This window comes from Myxocyprinus asiaticus, chromosome 17 (assembly GCF_019703515.2).
Source record: "Myxocyprinus asiaticus isolate MX2 ecotype Aquarium Trade chromosome 17, UBuf_Myxa_2, whole genome shotgun sequence".
NCBI classification, from domain to species: Eukaryota; Metazoa; Chordata; class Actinopteri; order Cypriniformes; family Catostomidae; genus Myxocyprinus; species Myxocyprinus asiaticus.
Window position 1 is genome coordinate 24065308 of NC_059360.1, and position 17561 is coordinate 24082868.

General features: G+C 35.1%; 1 protein-coding gene across 1 annotated transcript; it reads left to right on the top strand.

The window, feature by feature from the left end:
- Positions 1-2887: 2887 nt before the first annotated feature.
- c17h1orf115 (chromosome 17 C1orf115 homolog) lies at positions 2888-4416 on the top strand. The gene is made up of 2 exons (XM_051722164.1): positions 2888-3248; positions 3590-4416. The coding sequence occupies exons 1-2, from the start codon at positions 2970-2972 to the stop codon at positions 3725-3727; spliced, it is 417 nt and encodes a 138-aa protein (XP_051578124.1). The 5' UTR covers positions 2888-2969; the 3' UTR covers positions 3728-4416.
- Positions 4417-17561: the final 13145 nt, after the last annotated feature.

Below are 17561 nucleotides of genomic sequence, written 5' to 3' on the forward strand. Positions count from 1 at the left end.
TTGTGAACACATTCAGCACATGCATATATTCTATATGAGAACACAAGAACAAAACGGGAAGAAAACAAAAAGTTAATAAATTCAGGTGGTGTGGATGCGCTCTGGTTTTGGACCTCTGAACCAACTGACATTGAACCGGCACAAGAAGAGAGTCACTCAGTTAGAGTGTTAATATGTATAGTAATAGTCCTCCAATTAAAGAAATAGCTTACCCAAAAATCGTGTAACTACCCCATTGCCATCCCAGATGCATATAACTTTCTTTCTTCTGCTGAGCACAAATTAAGATTTTTAGGAGAATATTTCAGCTCTGTGGCTCCATACAATGCAAGTGAATGGGTACCAAAACTTTGAAGTTCCAAAAGCATATAAAGGCAACATAAAAGTTACCCATAAGACTCCAGTGGTTTAAGCCATGTCTTCTGAAGCGATATAATAGGTGTGGGTGAGAAACAGATCAATATTTAGGTCCTTTTTTTACTATCAATCTCCACTTTCACTTTTAACATTCTTCTTTTGTTTTTGGCGATTTGCATTCTTCATGCATATCGCCACCTACTGTGCAGGGACAAGAATAGAAAAAAGGGCTTAAATATTTATCTGTTTCTCACCCACAGCTATTATATCACTTCTGAAGATAAAGATTTAACAACTGGAGTCTTATCGATTACTTAAATGCTGCCTGTATGTGGTTTTTGGAGCTTTAAAATGTTGGTACCCATTCACTTGCATTGTGGACCTACAGAGCTGAGATATTCTTGTAAAAATATTTGTTTGTGTTCAGCAGAAGTAATAAAGTCATAAACATCTTGGATGGCATGAGGGTGAGTAAATGATGAGAGAATTTTCATTTTTTGGGGTGAACTATCCCTTTAATATAAGAAACGTTGTTTTATTGATTTAGTGGATGCAAATTATTTAGCCACCTTCTGCATCTTAAGGTTTGATTGTTTTGATGCTGGCTTGGAAAAAGAGCTAAATAAATCCATGCATTTAACACAAAATAATGTTTGAGTCATACCAAATTACTGTATAGGTTACTAAAGTTGATGTTTCATGGGCCAAAAACATTTAAGGGACAACATTAAAGGAGATTTGATTGTCTGGGGTGTTCACCCCCTTCACAGTTCCCTAATTATATGTTCCTTTTCTGACTGTACTGTATAAACTGGGTAGTATGTTGTAACACCTGATTGACAGATCTAATCAATAGGTTAATAAAGGCAAAGTTTAGGAGTCCAAGCTGATATCTTATGCACGTGAAGTAACTAGCATATAGGTGCTATACAAAAGCATTGCATAATAAGTGCAATTATCTTGACACTGGAGTGCAAACTGCAAAGAAAATCCATATATTATTCAAAGGGTTTGAAGGGACCATTTCAGCCAACATCGTCCTGAATGGACTCAAATACCCGGTTCCCACATCAGGATTTAAACCTTTAATCTTCATTGGTTAATAGCTATGTTTTTCTGTGCTTATTGTATTTTATAAGATAAAAGTGACTTTTAAAAGCATGCCTTAGTAATGCTCCAGATCTTTGATAACTGGCAATCACTCTGTGATTGTTAATATGACAGAAGTGAGAAAAATAATTTGTAAATCATACACTGTAAAAATTTGCAATTGTAACCCTAAAGAGCTATTTCCACCTCAGCCTTTATATTGTTTTAACTTTCTTTTTTTATATCATACGTTATGTAGGCTATATTCTGCATATTGTATATTGTTATTATTTACATTGCATATATTCTTCATTTGTATATACTCCAGTGTGTGGACCATGCACCCAAGTTTTTCACTCATCATTACACTTGTGTATATGATGAAGTGACAATAAAGTGATTTGATATTTTTGTAAATCGTGAGACCATTCCATCTTCAGTGTAATTATAGCCACCAGGCTAGTGGCTATTATCAGGTCTGTGCGTGCAATTCCACAACCCTCCTCCTCTCTTCCAAAAACACTCTAAACCTGCTGATTTAGAATAAAAAATATAAAAAAATTAAAAAAGAAGAATTAGGAGGAATAATAAATTATGAGTGATTTACTGCTGTTGCTTGATTAATATGTAATCATGTAATCCATTAAAAAGTAACTGTAGTCGGATTACAAGTATTTAAAAATTGTATTTAATTTTGATTGACAAGTACTTGATTTTGACAATCTGATTACATGTAATCTGTTACTACCCAGCACTGAAAGTTTCTTAATTTAGACGTTACCCCATGAAGTAGATTTTTAGGTTACAGAAATTGTTTACAGATATAAATTCGATAATAAATATCTTAAATAGCCCAAAATATATTCCTTTTTAAATGTAGGCCTATTCTGTTAGGTATAAACTAAATCCACCCTATCCCTTCACAACATCACAATCGCATTATTCAAGTCCACTACATTGTTTGGTTTAATTTCGAATTATGTCATTGTCATTTCGTAATCTAGAATATCATGTGTACCAACGGATAGGATAGGTAGCCTAATTCAGTCTACGTTAAATAGACAGGTGTCCGGATAGAAATGACTGATGTTAAGCATCTGTGATTACCAGATTGTAACATAATTTTAAAACTTTGAAAACTGTACAAACATTTTGAAAGATGTTGTTTACACGACTGCTATGTAGTGTCAACAAAAGGACAACAAAACGTTCTTATGTTATATTTTGGACATAAATGCGATATAAAAAATTATATGAGTTAAACGCATCATTTCAGGGAAGTATTTTGTCAATGCAAACTTTGTTTCGTTTGTTGAGACAAAAAGAGAGAGAGAGAGAGAGAGAGAGAGAGAGAGAGAGAGAGAGAGAGAGAGATCCAAGAATTTCAGCTCTTGTCGCAAGAAGAGCCGCTGCTGATAAGCCTGCGCTGAAAATGCGCATGCGCTGCACTGTTCTGGTCGCGGACTTTGCTCTGACGCATTCCAGCGGAGGCCGATGGACAGAAAACTTTATTTTTGAACAACATGACTCTAAAGAGTGTCAAATTAAGTCGGAAATCAAAACGTAAAAAGCATGATAAGATAAAAATGGTCAAAATTGACGACAATCAGCAAACCAAAGAAGGAACTGAGGACGAGCCGCACCTGCTAGACTCTATGAACAAGAAAGAAAAATCTGCAAAACAAGTTCACATCGCTTTTCTCCAAGAGAAATACGAACCGCTGATTGAGGAGGAAATTACTGACAAACAAACAGATGACTGTATCAAGAAAAAACAAGACAAATATAAAAAGTTCAGAAAAGTATGTGGATAATAATTGTGTGTGTTGTCAAAACTTTGCCAGTTTTTGTTTGGCTGCTCATGCATTAGTCTACACATTATTGTAAGTATCTACCATAATAGCACTGCTATAGGTAACGCATTAGTGGCATGAGTTCCCGCAGTGAGCAACGTTTTGGATGTTGAATTAGAATCAAAATATATTTGTCTATAGTTTTACAAGTGATTTACACTTTTTGAGATAAATATAACAGAAGTGTGTGATGAACAGATCTAAAGCTTTTCTAGTAACTTTATGCAAACGTATGTGGTTGCCATAATGTTTATTTTTCCTTTTTTTTTTTTTTTTTTTTTTTTTTTCAGAATATGGGGAAAGCTCTTCGTTTCAGCTGGAAGTGTCTGGTGGTTGGACTGCAGAATTTCAGCACAGCCTATTCTATGCCACTATGTGCCGCAGCAACAGTTGTGCCAGAAATCCACAGAGCTAGACCTCATGTCTAATACAGTGCAACACCTGAGTCATGATCAGTGCTGGATCCTCATATTTATTACAGCCATTAATCAGTGATTTAAAACTCAATATATATATATATATATATATATATAGAATATTTGTGTCATTGTTATTAGATGGAGCATGAATGGCACCCGTCTATGTACCACATCAGTAATGTACCATGTCGTGCTATGCATGGAAGAGATTAAATTTGTGTGATTAAATTTGCCTTTCACTACAAAACACCAATATACTATTCTAATAACTGATGAGAACACTTTACAGGCTTAAGCCAAACATGTTTACCTGTGAAACAGAGAAGTTCTTGAGTAGAGATTATATATTGGTAAAGTAAGTAGCTGTGGTACTGTGGATGTTAGGCCGAATGGAGTGCACTTATTTTGTGCTCTCAAGGAGAAGAAGGATAGACAGACAGGAAACAAATGTGGAATGAATTGTGATGTTAAAAAGGCATGAAGTGTGGCTTTAGAAAGTTGTTCTATTTCTTAAGAATTACACAGTTATTAAGAATGTATGTGCATTTTATAAGTATGAATATGAATTAAAAGATCAGTTTATGCTTTGCTGCAAACATTTTTTTAAATAATATGTTTTCTATTAATTGTATATTAATATTGATGTACAAATGAAGCATATGCGTGGAATACAAATAAATTTGATTTGAAATCCTTATTATTTTGAAAACGTACATGTTCACCATTAGGTGGCAGCATTGTGTAGGATAACAGGAAACAAAATCACTGCATTACAGTTGCACTTGCATTGCTTTATAGCATTACATAGCTATAAAGAGAAGTATAGTGTACATAGAGTATATACATAGACTGATAAAGTTAGACACACTGCTTACATTTATCTGTCTGAATAGTTTCATCCTATTTTATTTTTTTTTATTTTTTTTTTTTTGCTAGGTCAGTCATGAAAAGTTAGGATAAAAGGTTATGAATTATAAGATTTGGCAAGGGGAAATATTTGCATTTAGATGTGTGCCTGAGTCAAATGCTGTTGGAGGTATGCTATAAATGTAACCCTTAAATGCATGGAAATTTCACTAAACATTCTTACATATTCAGGTCGTTAGAGACTCTGCAGTTATACTAATCACAAATGGATCTACAAAATGCCCAGATAGTGTGACATTTTCCAAATATTTTCAAGACAATTAGAAAATAATAGAGTAAAATATATTTTGATGTTTTATTTTTCATATATCAAAGAGAAAATGCAACAAATCAGGACAAATCTAGTGCAGGATTTGTTACTTCCACACTAACATTTCCTGAGACGCAACTAGTTGTCAAACACATATTTAGCTACACATAACACATAAGCTACACATAAGTATTTTCTCAGGTGCTTTTTGAATCTAAAAAGACACACAAATTACATAATTTCAGTAGTACACCCAAATGCCAATAGTCATATCATACTGTTCATGTGTTGAACTTGCTATAGTTTACTTCCACATTGATTCTTCATGAAATAGCAATGTCAAATATAAGTCAATCACTGAAACAACAGCACCACCTTGAGTAACAAAAAGCATGTATAATATGTATGTGTACACGCATATGGCATAATGATAAATCGTTGTTAAATCTTTTTTGCGCAGAAAATCAATGTGCAAAAATAATTATGACTCATTGATGTATCATGGTTTTACTTACACTAATTCACTACACTACAATAATTGACAGTACATTTTATTTTGGTTGGTGGTATACTCTTAAAGTAATATATATATATATATATATAAGGATTTACTGTTACTTTTCCTTTCAAATAAAGACCACAGATGGCACCTCAAATAATTGTAGCCTAAAGGAAATAACAAGAGTCACTTTATCAAGCTGTACATATGATAATGAGTTCTGTGCCTGTTATAATTAATTTTCTTTAAGCATCTTTCCAAATAAATCAGAAAATACAGTACATTATTGAAATGATTAGTGATAACTAAAAAAAAACAAAAAACAAACAAACATATGAAGTTATGGACTCTCACTGAATCAAAGCTGTGCAAGCTAGAGACCTGGACTTAAATGGACTGATTAGCATGCCGCTCTTCCAACAAAATATCCAAATACTAACTTTCTACATGTGCAAGATCAGTTTTAAAGAGATGGTGCTGGATGTAATTTGCCCTTGGTTTCCCACACATAATACTCTATCCCTTTCTTGTTTGATGTTTTCTGGGTTGGTACATATTTACTATAATTTATTCATTTAATCCACATCACCATGTCAGGGATTCCCCACAGGTTCATTTCCAGTGATTTCATCATTATCTTATGTTCACCTCTTACACAACACACCTCTTTACTTTAATAGTCAGGCCTACACATAGCTAACAAGCATTGTGATGGAATGGAACGAGCATGACAAATGGGCAATAAATTCATCAGTGCATAAACTATTCACAGCAACATGCTTTAATGCTGTTGTGTCTATCTATGCCAGGAAGGCCACCAGATAAGTTTTGGTCATATGTAAAGTGAATTTAATGAGTTTTGCACTAATGAAGGTGGGATGTTCAAATTCATGTTCATCAAGAAGTAGGGGAGCATCTGTTACAAAGATAAGGACGTTTGAGACTTTTTTATTTATCAGAGGGCGTTGGGTTTCATGGCTGAAATGTGATCTATGGACCAAAAGAGATTACTGGGTTCATGAGTGTATTCAACTGGCATGCTCCTCCTTACAGGTGCTATGGCAGAATTTGACTGTGGGTTGTGATCACTCAATTTTGAGATAAGAAAATGCTCTTGTTAAGAAACGCAAGGTCAATCTGCGTTACATTACATAAAGCAAAGAATTTTAGACTATTTTCTTCAGTTCTAGGCCAAACTCTTCAGAAAACAGTGCATTTTACACTTCAACAATAATAAGCACATTATAAGCAATAAGAATCACAAAAGCTTCTGTGAGGAAAAACAAGAATGACCCATTAAAATCCCCCCAAATCTTGTTGTTGATGAATCATAACTAGGCAGATTTGTAATAGGAAAATTATGCTCTGATAATAATAATAATAATAATAATAATAATAATAATGTTCACTTAGGCAAAATTATGTCATCAAGTTTCCCTGTTAACATTAATTATCAAACTAATTTGAGTAAAGAGCAAAGTTTATTTAAGCAAAGTCTGCCAATATACTTCATGGTGTTCTATTGTCTCACTATTATTTATTGGACCTCCCAAAAGCTGAATTTAGAAAGCTGCTCTAACCGACAGCTCACATCATGTCACTGATGTTGTCTGATAAGTGTGGCGTTTACCTCCAGCTCCCCATATCTATTTTCAATTACTGTCAGTTTGTAACTTTTAATAATTCTATGTATGGTGTTTTGTTAGGGATAAACTACAAAGTCCACTGGTCTTTGATGAGTGTGCTCTCTGATAAAAAAAGACAGCTGAGAAATGATTAGACCTAGGAGGCTACAATTATTAAAATCCCGTCATTCAGTGTTTCCAGAGTTCACTCTTCAGCTGGTCAACTTGGCTTTATCAGGGGTTATAGCTTGTATGCATTTGCAAGACTTAAGAGGATGCAATGACTTTATCATCTAAATAATCTGCCTTTGTCAATAAATATACTGGGTGCAATTTAAAAATCAGGAATCTTCCCAGCATTTGAAGACATTGACAAAGACTGTGTTTCATAATGTCACAATCCAACACAGACAGACCGACTCCATTACAACAATAACAACGTGTGACCTACGAACAGGAAAACGAACCAACTACTGCAAATGGCCTGATGGAAGATGGAATGAAGGCCAATTCAAGCATCACCAGATGTTATGATATTTACATCCTCTATTGCTCCAAATAGAATCTTGAAATATTTTGTAAACTATTTAGACAGACAAGTCTGAGGGAATCTAGTTTGGAAAAAATAAATAACTGGCAATGTGAATTTATGAAAATACTGCTCTATGAATAGTGTTAATCAAAGTAAGTACACTGTAAGAAATCTGCAAGAAAATGTTCTTAATAAGTATTTGTTTTGATTACCAACAAGATATTAAGACTTGTTTTGAGAGAATATATTTTGAATTCAGCTTGTTTTTTGTATACTATTGTCATTTTTCATTTCTTTTTATCATTGTTTTAAGTAGTAACCTCACTCAGTTGTCAGATTTATGCTTAAAACCAGAAAAATGGCCAATGAAGAAAAATAAACAGAATTAAAGCAAATAATAATTTAATTCAAGATATTTTCTCTGAAAATAAGACTTTAAGGAATTTCCAGGTTCAATACAAATTAAGCTCAGTCAACAGTATTTGTGGCCTAATATGGATTTATAAATATACAATACATTTTTAATATTAAATTATTTTCCAGTGAGGCACTTACAGTAGAAGTCAATGAGGCCAATCCGTAAATGTTAAGTACTTACTGTTTCAAAAGTATAGCAACAAGACATAAACAATATGTGTGTTAACATGATTTTAGTGTGATAAAATCACTTACTAACCTTTTCTGTGTAAAGTTATAGCCAATTTTAAAACAAACCCTAAAACCGTAAAATGACTGTAAACATGGCGATTTTAAACAACTTTACAGCTCATAATACACATAATACAACTTTTAACAGAATTAATGTGTGCTTTTATAAAATTATAAGCTTCACATTTCTGCCTTCAAACCCTCCAAAAATTGGCTCCATTCACTTCCATTGTAAGTGCCTCACTGTAACTTTTTTTTTTTTTTTTTTTAAGAAAATGACGGACGAGTCGAAAATAATTTTTGTGTTAATCAACATTATGCCACAAATGCTGTCGATTGAACCTAACTTGTATTGAACCCGGAATATTCCTTTAAGAGATTATGCAATTTTGCCTGTCAAGTAAATGTATCTTGTTTTAAGAATTGTTAGATGTTTTTACTGGAAAACAAGACTTTTTTATTTTTTTTACTTTTTTTTAATTAATTTTTTTTACTTTAGCAGAGCATGTTATTTACACTATAATGGATGTTATCTTTCACCATTTACATGCCAACATACCTTGCTAACAGAAAGTCCAAGCCTGAGACCTGTTTTTAAATTTAATGTTGTGCTTATTATGATACACCAGGAAAAGTCTTGATCTGGCTTATTGATCATGGGAGGAGAGTGGATGGTGCATGGGTTCTCCTAGCACGGAGGTCTCTGTACTGGCTGGCTGAGTCACTGGTTCAGGCACCTTATTAATCAGGCTACACCTACACTATCTTCAGCCCTCTGATACATCACTCTCTCTAACTGACATTTGGCTATCCGGCCACCAATTGGGAGGATGGCCCATCTCGATTTCACCTCAGATTTTGGCTCCTTGCCCGTGAAACATGTTATTGAAGAATGAGATCAGTAAGAAGAACATGGAAGCACTCACATTACCAGATGCATTAGGATATCTCAATATGAACATGATACAGAGTTTTGCATTTATTAGAAGGTATGGAAAAGATGCATAATAAAAGAGACATATGTTTTATCCATGACAACTTTTATTAGCCTCAGAGCAAGAACAAGTATGTATTCTATCTTTCAGACTTATAGAATTTCCACAGTGAAGCAGCCACATTATTAACCTTCCAAGGACATGACCAAGAGGTTGAAAAAGGAACAAGTACAGTATAATGGACAAGAGCAGAATGCAGCAGGTCAGCTATTGGTTGGACCCATTATGTTGACAAAATATTTCCACTGTGTAGTGGCATGGCTCTAATGTACTAACTGGGTTGAGGATAATTTTGAATTCACTTGTAGCTATCATGTTGCAGTGTTATGTTACTGTAAGACTGCAGACTGTAAAACTAGTATGCAGTAGAAAAACATTCTAGATGCAATACAAAGGTGACAATAAATGTGTTAGGAGACTGTTATAGAGAGAATATAGTCCTTCTTATTGAAGATTGAAATTGTCCCCCCTTTCGGCCATGTATCAGTGAAATATCTGCGTGTATACAATGGGATTTTAGAAAAACATGGTCTATGTATTGTTTTAAAATCAGATCAGTCTTGTAGGTATTGAGCATTTATTAAAGTATTCCTCCCAAATCCTTCCAAGGCTTGTTGGTCAAAGAGGACCACCAACAAAACAGTATCACATCTTGTTATTCTACAAGTTTAACAGCCAGTTTTCTATCACTTTAGGTTCACAGATCATGCAACTCCATTACATAAACTGCATATGAATTCAGGAATGTTAAACAATGATCAGCGAACTGTGAGATATGCTGTCCTTGACTCACATGCAGTACCAGCATACAGGTATGAATTATTGCTTAATTTGAAGAGAGATGACTGGGTTCTGATAAAGATTTAATATTCTCTTTAGTCCCAAAAAAGTATAAATACATCCGGGTGAAGCTGAAAAATATAGAGGCATCTTATTCAATTATTTAATCATATTGTGTCATCACAGCAACTGGAAACAGAGGACAAGACATCATAGATTCACATTCTTATGAATCTCAGAAATAACTATTGGAAATAGGCCAAATTAAAAACCTATACTTTTTTTTTTCATGAAGAAATATTTGTTTATATAGAATTTTCAGTCTAACTAAACTCACAGATTTGCGACTGGAAATCCATGTATTAGTGCTTTAAGTGCTGAAATACCTGATCTCTTAAGACCAGTGTGCTTTTCTCATCTCAACATTGGTGGCTAAAGAGGATCAGCCTAGTCACTTTTAAACATCAAACACTTTGCAGTGGCTTATGGCGGATTAACCTCAAGTCACCTTGTGAAAGCCACGTACCAATTGACTTGAGCAGTCACGAGAAACCAGCAACCACTCAATTAACAAAGGTCTTGAGATCACAGACTCAGCGCCGTGACCTCAGCTTGATTAGCTCATTTACAAACCCAAACTGACCAAAAAAAATTTATTGTTCAGATGTTGCTCTTTCATGTCTCAGGAGAGCTAATGGACTTCTTGATTGTTTCATTTGAGTATCAACTTAGTCTCACATGTTTCTCCTACATAGAGCTGTCACGATTATGAAATTTGGCTGACGATTAATTGCCAAACAAATAATTACGATTATGATGATTAATTGTCTGTTTTAGGGCTATGACGATTAATTGTCTCTTTAAGGGCTTTCACGATTAATTGTCATATAAATTGTCATATTTCTTAAGGTGTGTTTTTTTTCTGCATGTGTGCTTCATTTTTACACATTTAACTTGAAATATATAAATCATATCATAAAATAGGTATATGTGCGTTCCTTTTAAGGCTTCAAAAACGTGTCTTAAATATCAAAATATTTCAAATACTTAAAATACTCTCTTTTCGGTCATCTTTAGTTTTCAATTTTTCATTTACTCTGTTGTTTTTTGAACTCATATATTTTACATTTTATATTTGTATAAAAAAATATTTTTTATATATGTTATTATACTTATATAATATTTTATATAATAGTCCTAATTTCTTCACTTCCACACATTATTTGATTTCTCTAATTAAACCCACGAGCCCTTATTTGTCATGAAGCAAAACCTTTGAGATTGAGTTTCATCATTTCATCACTCCACAGAAGTAAGAGTGCATTTCCTCCTCTGTGTCACTGCGTGTATGAACCAGGAACATTTGCCATTACACGACTGTTTAAAGTGAAACCGGAGCACTTTGTGTTCACTGCCACAGTTTACTGTATCCACCTTATTTTTCAGCAAAACTAGGGTGCCGCCATTAGCAACATTGAATGTGGACCACTTCCGGTATAAGTAAGGTGGCCAGACATCCCATTTTTCCTGGGACAATCCCGTATTCAAGCACTTTTTCTAGTGTCCCAACTTATTCTGAAAAAATTGTGTTTTGTCCCGTATATACAATGGGGCTTTCTCAGTCACGTGAGTATTCTAATCAAAGGTAGACTTATAAAACCAATAAAATTACACCGTGTTATTTGAAGTACATGATTGGATGAAACTATCCAATTACAATCCCCTATCAATAGACGTCCAGTTAGTGAACTGATTGAAGAGTCAGTTTGAAAGAGCACACAGATGAAATTGCGGTTGGAAAAATGTCAAGGAAGCGTGCATTTTTAATGAGGATCTTCAAAAAGAGTTTAAATTTCTAAAAAAGGAGTCACAGACAGAGCCTAGTAAAGTGAGGTGTGAGAATTGTGGAGCTCGCTTTTCCATCGCCCATGGAGGCCACACCGACAAAAAAAAGCATGTGGATGCTGCTAAAAGTAAGTGTGCCACACCAAGTGTTAGCGATTTTTTTGTGAAGCAAAGTTCCAAATTTGACAAGGTGCACGAATGTGAAGGACTTTTTGCTTATCATTCAGTTGTGCATGGCCATAGTTTCCAGTCGTCTGCACTGCAAAATTGATCAAGAAATTTTATGATCCAAAAAAAAAATTCTGCCTGCACCCAATCTTAAGCTGCTTTGTCAAAGGAAGAAGTTCAGAGTGATTTGGGCATGTGCAAGACCATCAACTTCGAAGTCTTAGCCTATGTCGTGGAGTTTATTTTCTGCCTGCCTGGGACATCTGCATCTGTGGAGCGTGTTCTCATTAATGAACGCAGCATGGGCACCGGATAAAACTCAACTCAGTGTAACAGTCATGAAGGCAATGCTTTTCGTATGTCTTAATTTTGGACTGGACTGCTCTGCATTTTATGATAAACTCTTGAAAGACAAGCACACACTAAGAAAAATTGCTGTCAGTGAAAAGTACAAGGTGACAACAGTTACAGATGCAGATGCACCCTCTCCTTCACATTGATCTGCACCTAGGTAAGGATTCGTCAATTAAATTTTTGCTGAGAGGGGGCTGTCCCGTTTTCCACAAGCAGGAATCTGGTCACCCTAGGTATAAGCCACTTCCAGCTATTTTAGCTATGCAAAAATATTACATTATGCTGCTTAATATTACAGGCTGGCAATATATATCGACATATTATTATCATTAATTAAGATTTTCATAAACTCAGCACATATAATTTTACCGTTTATCGCATTTTGCCATAGTTTTTTTCACACACTGTTGCACTGGCAGATTGAATGAAATCAGGCACTGACACGGACAGTCCTCCGTGCCGTCTGACACGCCGCCCTCCACAAACTTTACACAACCAGCAGAGAGACGAAAGATGCCGGGAAAATGCTGCTTCAACTTTCTTTGCACTAAAACTGTATCTTGTTTCATCTTGGCAAAATAAATACATTTTACTCTCCGTTCTTGTCAGAGAGCATTCTCTCTTTCTTAGCAGTGTATAGTAAACAGACACACAGACCTCGCATTCAGCATGGCTTACAAAACATCGCCTTTGGAAATAAACAAATAAAGGCATCACTGGAGGTTATGCAGGTACATATGAATGGAGGTTTACATGGAGACAAGAAAGACTGCATCGTCACAATCTCGGTAAAGAAAGAAGTAGATTTTATTACTGACTCTTCAAGACAACACACAGCAACAAGTGAATGATTTACTTACTCTTATACTATAAATGCTAATGTTAGAAAATTATCTGACATTGGCACATAATTCTGCTGAACATCCTGTGGTTGTGTGATAGTTTATAAGCCTAGATCACTAAGGTATTATTACCTTCTAGTTATTTACACTGCGGTCAATGCCAGCGAAACTTTCTCACATTTGCCGGAAATGCTGCTTGCTTCCGTGTTGCAAATAAATTGTTTGTTTATATTTTCGCTGGAGTTTGGCGCAAGCCTCTGCTGAAAGTCCACCTGGCCTTGAATATTCAAGTCCACCAGCCAGGCCTAAGCAGTGACTCTTTGGGAGTGTGCCTGTAGTTTATAAGACACAGACCCGCATCTTGGCTGCTAATGCAGGTGCTACTTACTGCCCCATATCATCACTCACCAGCTGCAAAGACAGCAGGCTAAAACAAGGCCCGGCTTTTCACTCCTGTGTAGTGTGTGTTTGTATTTATTTAATACTCTCAAGCTTCTCTCCCCATTTGATGTCTCTTCAATAGGCCAATGCTACATATTTATCTAAGCAGCTGAGCGTGTAGGGTGCTGGCACTTTACGCACTCTTACAGATGATCACGCCATGAACTTATGTTGTACTATCCTATTTTGTTTTTGTCTTCTGTCTTATCTATGCCTTCATCAAGAACAACTGAAAATGCCAATGGAGATTATTGGCAGGATGTACTTCTGCTGCTTGTGTTATGTAAATCTCTCTCAGTGCAAATAAATTAACTCACTCACTGGTACTTAAAGTGCCTATTGAAAATCATCATATCCATTTGGAATAGGGCAGTTCCTGTGTTATGGATGTGACATTTTGCAGTGAAAATATTAAATTGAACTTTATATATTAAGTACTCATTATCAGTATATCAAACAATTTACACTACCGGTCAAAAGTTTTGAAACATTTATTCTTTATTATAATTTTTTTCTTCACATTTAAGAATAATAGTAAAGTCATTAAAACTATGGAATAACATAAATGGAACTATGGGAATTATGTTGTGACTAAACAAAATCCAAAATAAATCAAAACGGTGTTATATTTTAGCATCTTCAAAGTAGTCCCCCTTTGCCTAGATTTTGCAGAAATGTACTCTTGACATTTTCTCAAACAACTTCTTGAGGTATCACCCTGGGATGATTTTAAACAGTATTGAAGGAATTCCCATCTATGTTGGGCACTTATTGGCTGGTCCAAGTCATCAATTCCAAAAACTTTATTTTTTTATAAAATTTTAGTTTTGTAATGAAATAATAATTAATATGGTGGCACAATTATATTTTTGTCTACAAAACTAATTTCAAACATTTAAGCATACACCTTCATATCAAAAGATTTTTAAGATCATGAGAAACATTTCAGTCAAGTGTTTCAAAACTTTTGACCGGTAGTGTGTATATATAATCATAGACACTTGCAGCTAGAGTTCAGACGCCAGAAAAGTTTCAGTCAAGACAAGTTTTTTCCAGTTTAGATTGGGAAATGTTCTTGTATTAAGGATGTGACATCTATTCATAGCAAAATGTTTTGAAATCTGCACACTTTGACCTCTGAGACACATTATATTATATTTTATTACCCGTCAAGGCTGCATGATGAATTGAAATAAGATAGAAATTGCCATTTTTTTATGGTATGGCTGACATTTTCGTGGAATTGCCCAATACTCATTTTTTTTGTCTTACAGCCTGATATCAAAACCCATTAAAAATATATTTTTTCCAGCTTTATTTAAACATTTTACCTCCAACATTAGAGGAATGAAAAAACAGCAACAGTTCCAAACATTTATAAAAGATGGAAAAACTAGGATAACAGTTTAAAAAGTGATCATACCCCTGGGTTTAAAACTTCGTAGAGCTACCTTTTGCTTTAATGACCGCCATCAGTCTGTTTGGATATGCATCTACTAGATTTGCACACCTAGATTGGGGAATATTTGCCCATTCTTCAGAACACAATTGTACGAGTTCAGTCAAATTGCGGTGTGAGCGGCGATGGGCTGCGCTTTTCAAGTCCATCCACAGGTTTTCTTTTGGATTTAGGTTAGGGCTCTGACTTGGCCAGTCAGGTATTTTGAACTTCCTTTCCTTAAGCCACTGCGTTATTTTTTTGGCAGTTTGTTTAGGGTCATTGTCATGCTGAAAGTTAAACCAGCCCATCTTCAGTTGTCGAGAAGAGGGCTACAGATTTTCCTCAAGAATTTTGGTGATCAAGGCAGCATCCATTTTCCCTTCAATCATGACCAATTGCCCAGTCCCAGCTAAAGAGAAACACCCCCACAACATAATGTTGACACACCACCATGCTTCACAATAGGTATGGTATGTTCTGGGTGTTTTGCTGTGTTTTCCTGTGTTTGGTTTTCTCCAAATACTGTACAGCGCTTGGGGTTTAGTAAAAAGATTAAAAAAAAAAATCTCATCGGACCATAAAACCTTTCGCCACATGGCATCAGAATCAGGCACGTGCCGTGGGCTTTGAGACTGGGCAAGCATCGAAGATTTTTAATACACATTATTAAACGCTGTGCCCAAAACACATTATATGAGTGTGTGTAATGTCTCGGAAATGTTATACATGTACATTTTTGCCATAGAATCCACCAGTCAATGGAAACAATTTTGTCACAGTGGCGAACTCCATGACCAAATTGTTTTAAATTCAGGACAGTAATATTGCTTATATCACAAAATTAAAGATTTTCATATATTGAGCAGAGCATATTTATGTCCATTAAATCATACAATGAACCATAGTGCCAGAACAGCTTGTTTTCATACATACCACTTCACAGTCTCAGACTAACCAGAAACAATGACCTAGTATCAATAACACAGATTTTTTTATAAATACTTACCTTTACTTGAACACAAAATCTATGCGTCTCTCCTTGCAACTGAACATCTCCATCACGTTGTTGTAAAAGTCGCCCACTTGATGAAGTTTCGATAGCCTCTCTTTCTCTTTAAAATTAACTTTTGCGTAGGTCTTCAATGCTTACACTGCAGATATCTGTTTTAGCACTTAATAACAGTTATGTGAACTTGAACGTGTTGACACAAAACTATCAGATAGTGTGACTGAAGGAAGAAGCTTCTGATTGGCTTACTCATTTTGGTAAGCAGGCTTACCTTGGCCATATGTAGTAGCGGGTGTGACTTTGAATGAACGTACAGTGTTGAATGAAAGGGTGGTAAACAATGAATTTAAGTCAGAGAAAGCATAACATAAAGTGCTTATATCTGAGGGTGGTGCCAAAATGAATAAATGAATAACTGTCTGTGCTGCTCAACTGAGATGAAAGATGACGAATTTGAACGAAAACAGTAGTTTATATTAACAATTATTTTTAAATATTTCATAGTGTCATTTTTCTTTTCACCCTTCTGTTAGGTGAGCACTGCTTACCTTGCTTATATGGATGGCACGTCCCTGATCAGAATCCTCGAAGTGTTTTTTTATTTTTATTTTTTTTTTTTGCAAAGTGTAAACTAGACTTAGTGTGGCACTTTTTCAGAGGAGGCTTCTTTCCTGCCATCCTGCCATACAAGGCCAGCTTTGTGTAAAGCTTGGGAGATTGTTGTCACATGCACAGACCAATCAATCTCAGCCATGAGGGCTTGTAAATCTTTCAAAGTAGCCTTTGGTCTCTTGATAGCTTCCCTAATCAATATCATCCAGTTTGGAGGGATGGCCTGATCTAGGCAACATTTTGGTGGTGCAATGTGCTTTCCACTGCTTAACAATGCTCTGAAAGGTACTCAGAGGGATAGAAACCTTTGATTTGTGCCTTTCCACAATTTAACCCTGAAGCCCTATTGAAAGCACCTTTCCAACCATGGTGAATTCATTACAATGCATTACTAGTAATGGAATCCTCATGGAAAAGCAGGTTTTATTTTGAAGTAATCAAAACCACTACAACTGATGTCAGGTGGGGGCCAATTAATCAGGTATGTGATCTAAAATGTGATTGGTTATACCTGAGCAAGTTTGTAGCGTTACTGTTAGGGGCGGATCATTTATCTTAACCAGGTATTTTATTAATTATTTTTTACTAATTGTTCAGAATTGTTTTACTTGTTATTTTCACTTTGATGTTAAGGGTTATAATGTGTAAATACAGCTGGAAAAGGTTAGATTGAATTTATCAAATGACAAACGATAAGGATTTTGACAAAGGTATGATGACTTTCACCTTAATTGTCTCATTTGTGTCAATTTTTTATTTCACAGTTGTTATTATGTTTGTCTATAGGTTAGCTCTCTCAAAATCTAGACTGCAGTGAGATTGCAAATTAAGTATGAGGACAAAATTCCTCCCCTATTATTGTATCTTACACATCT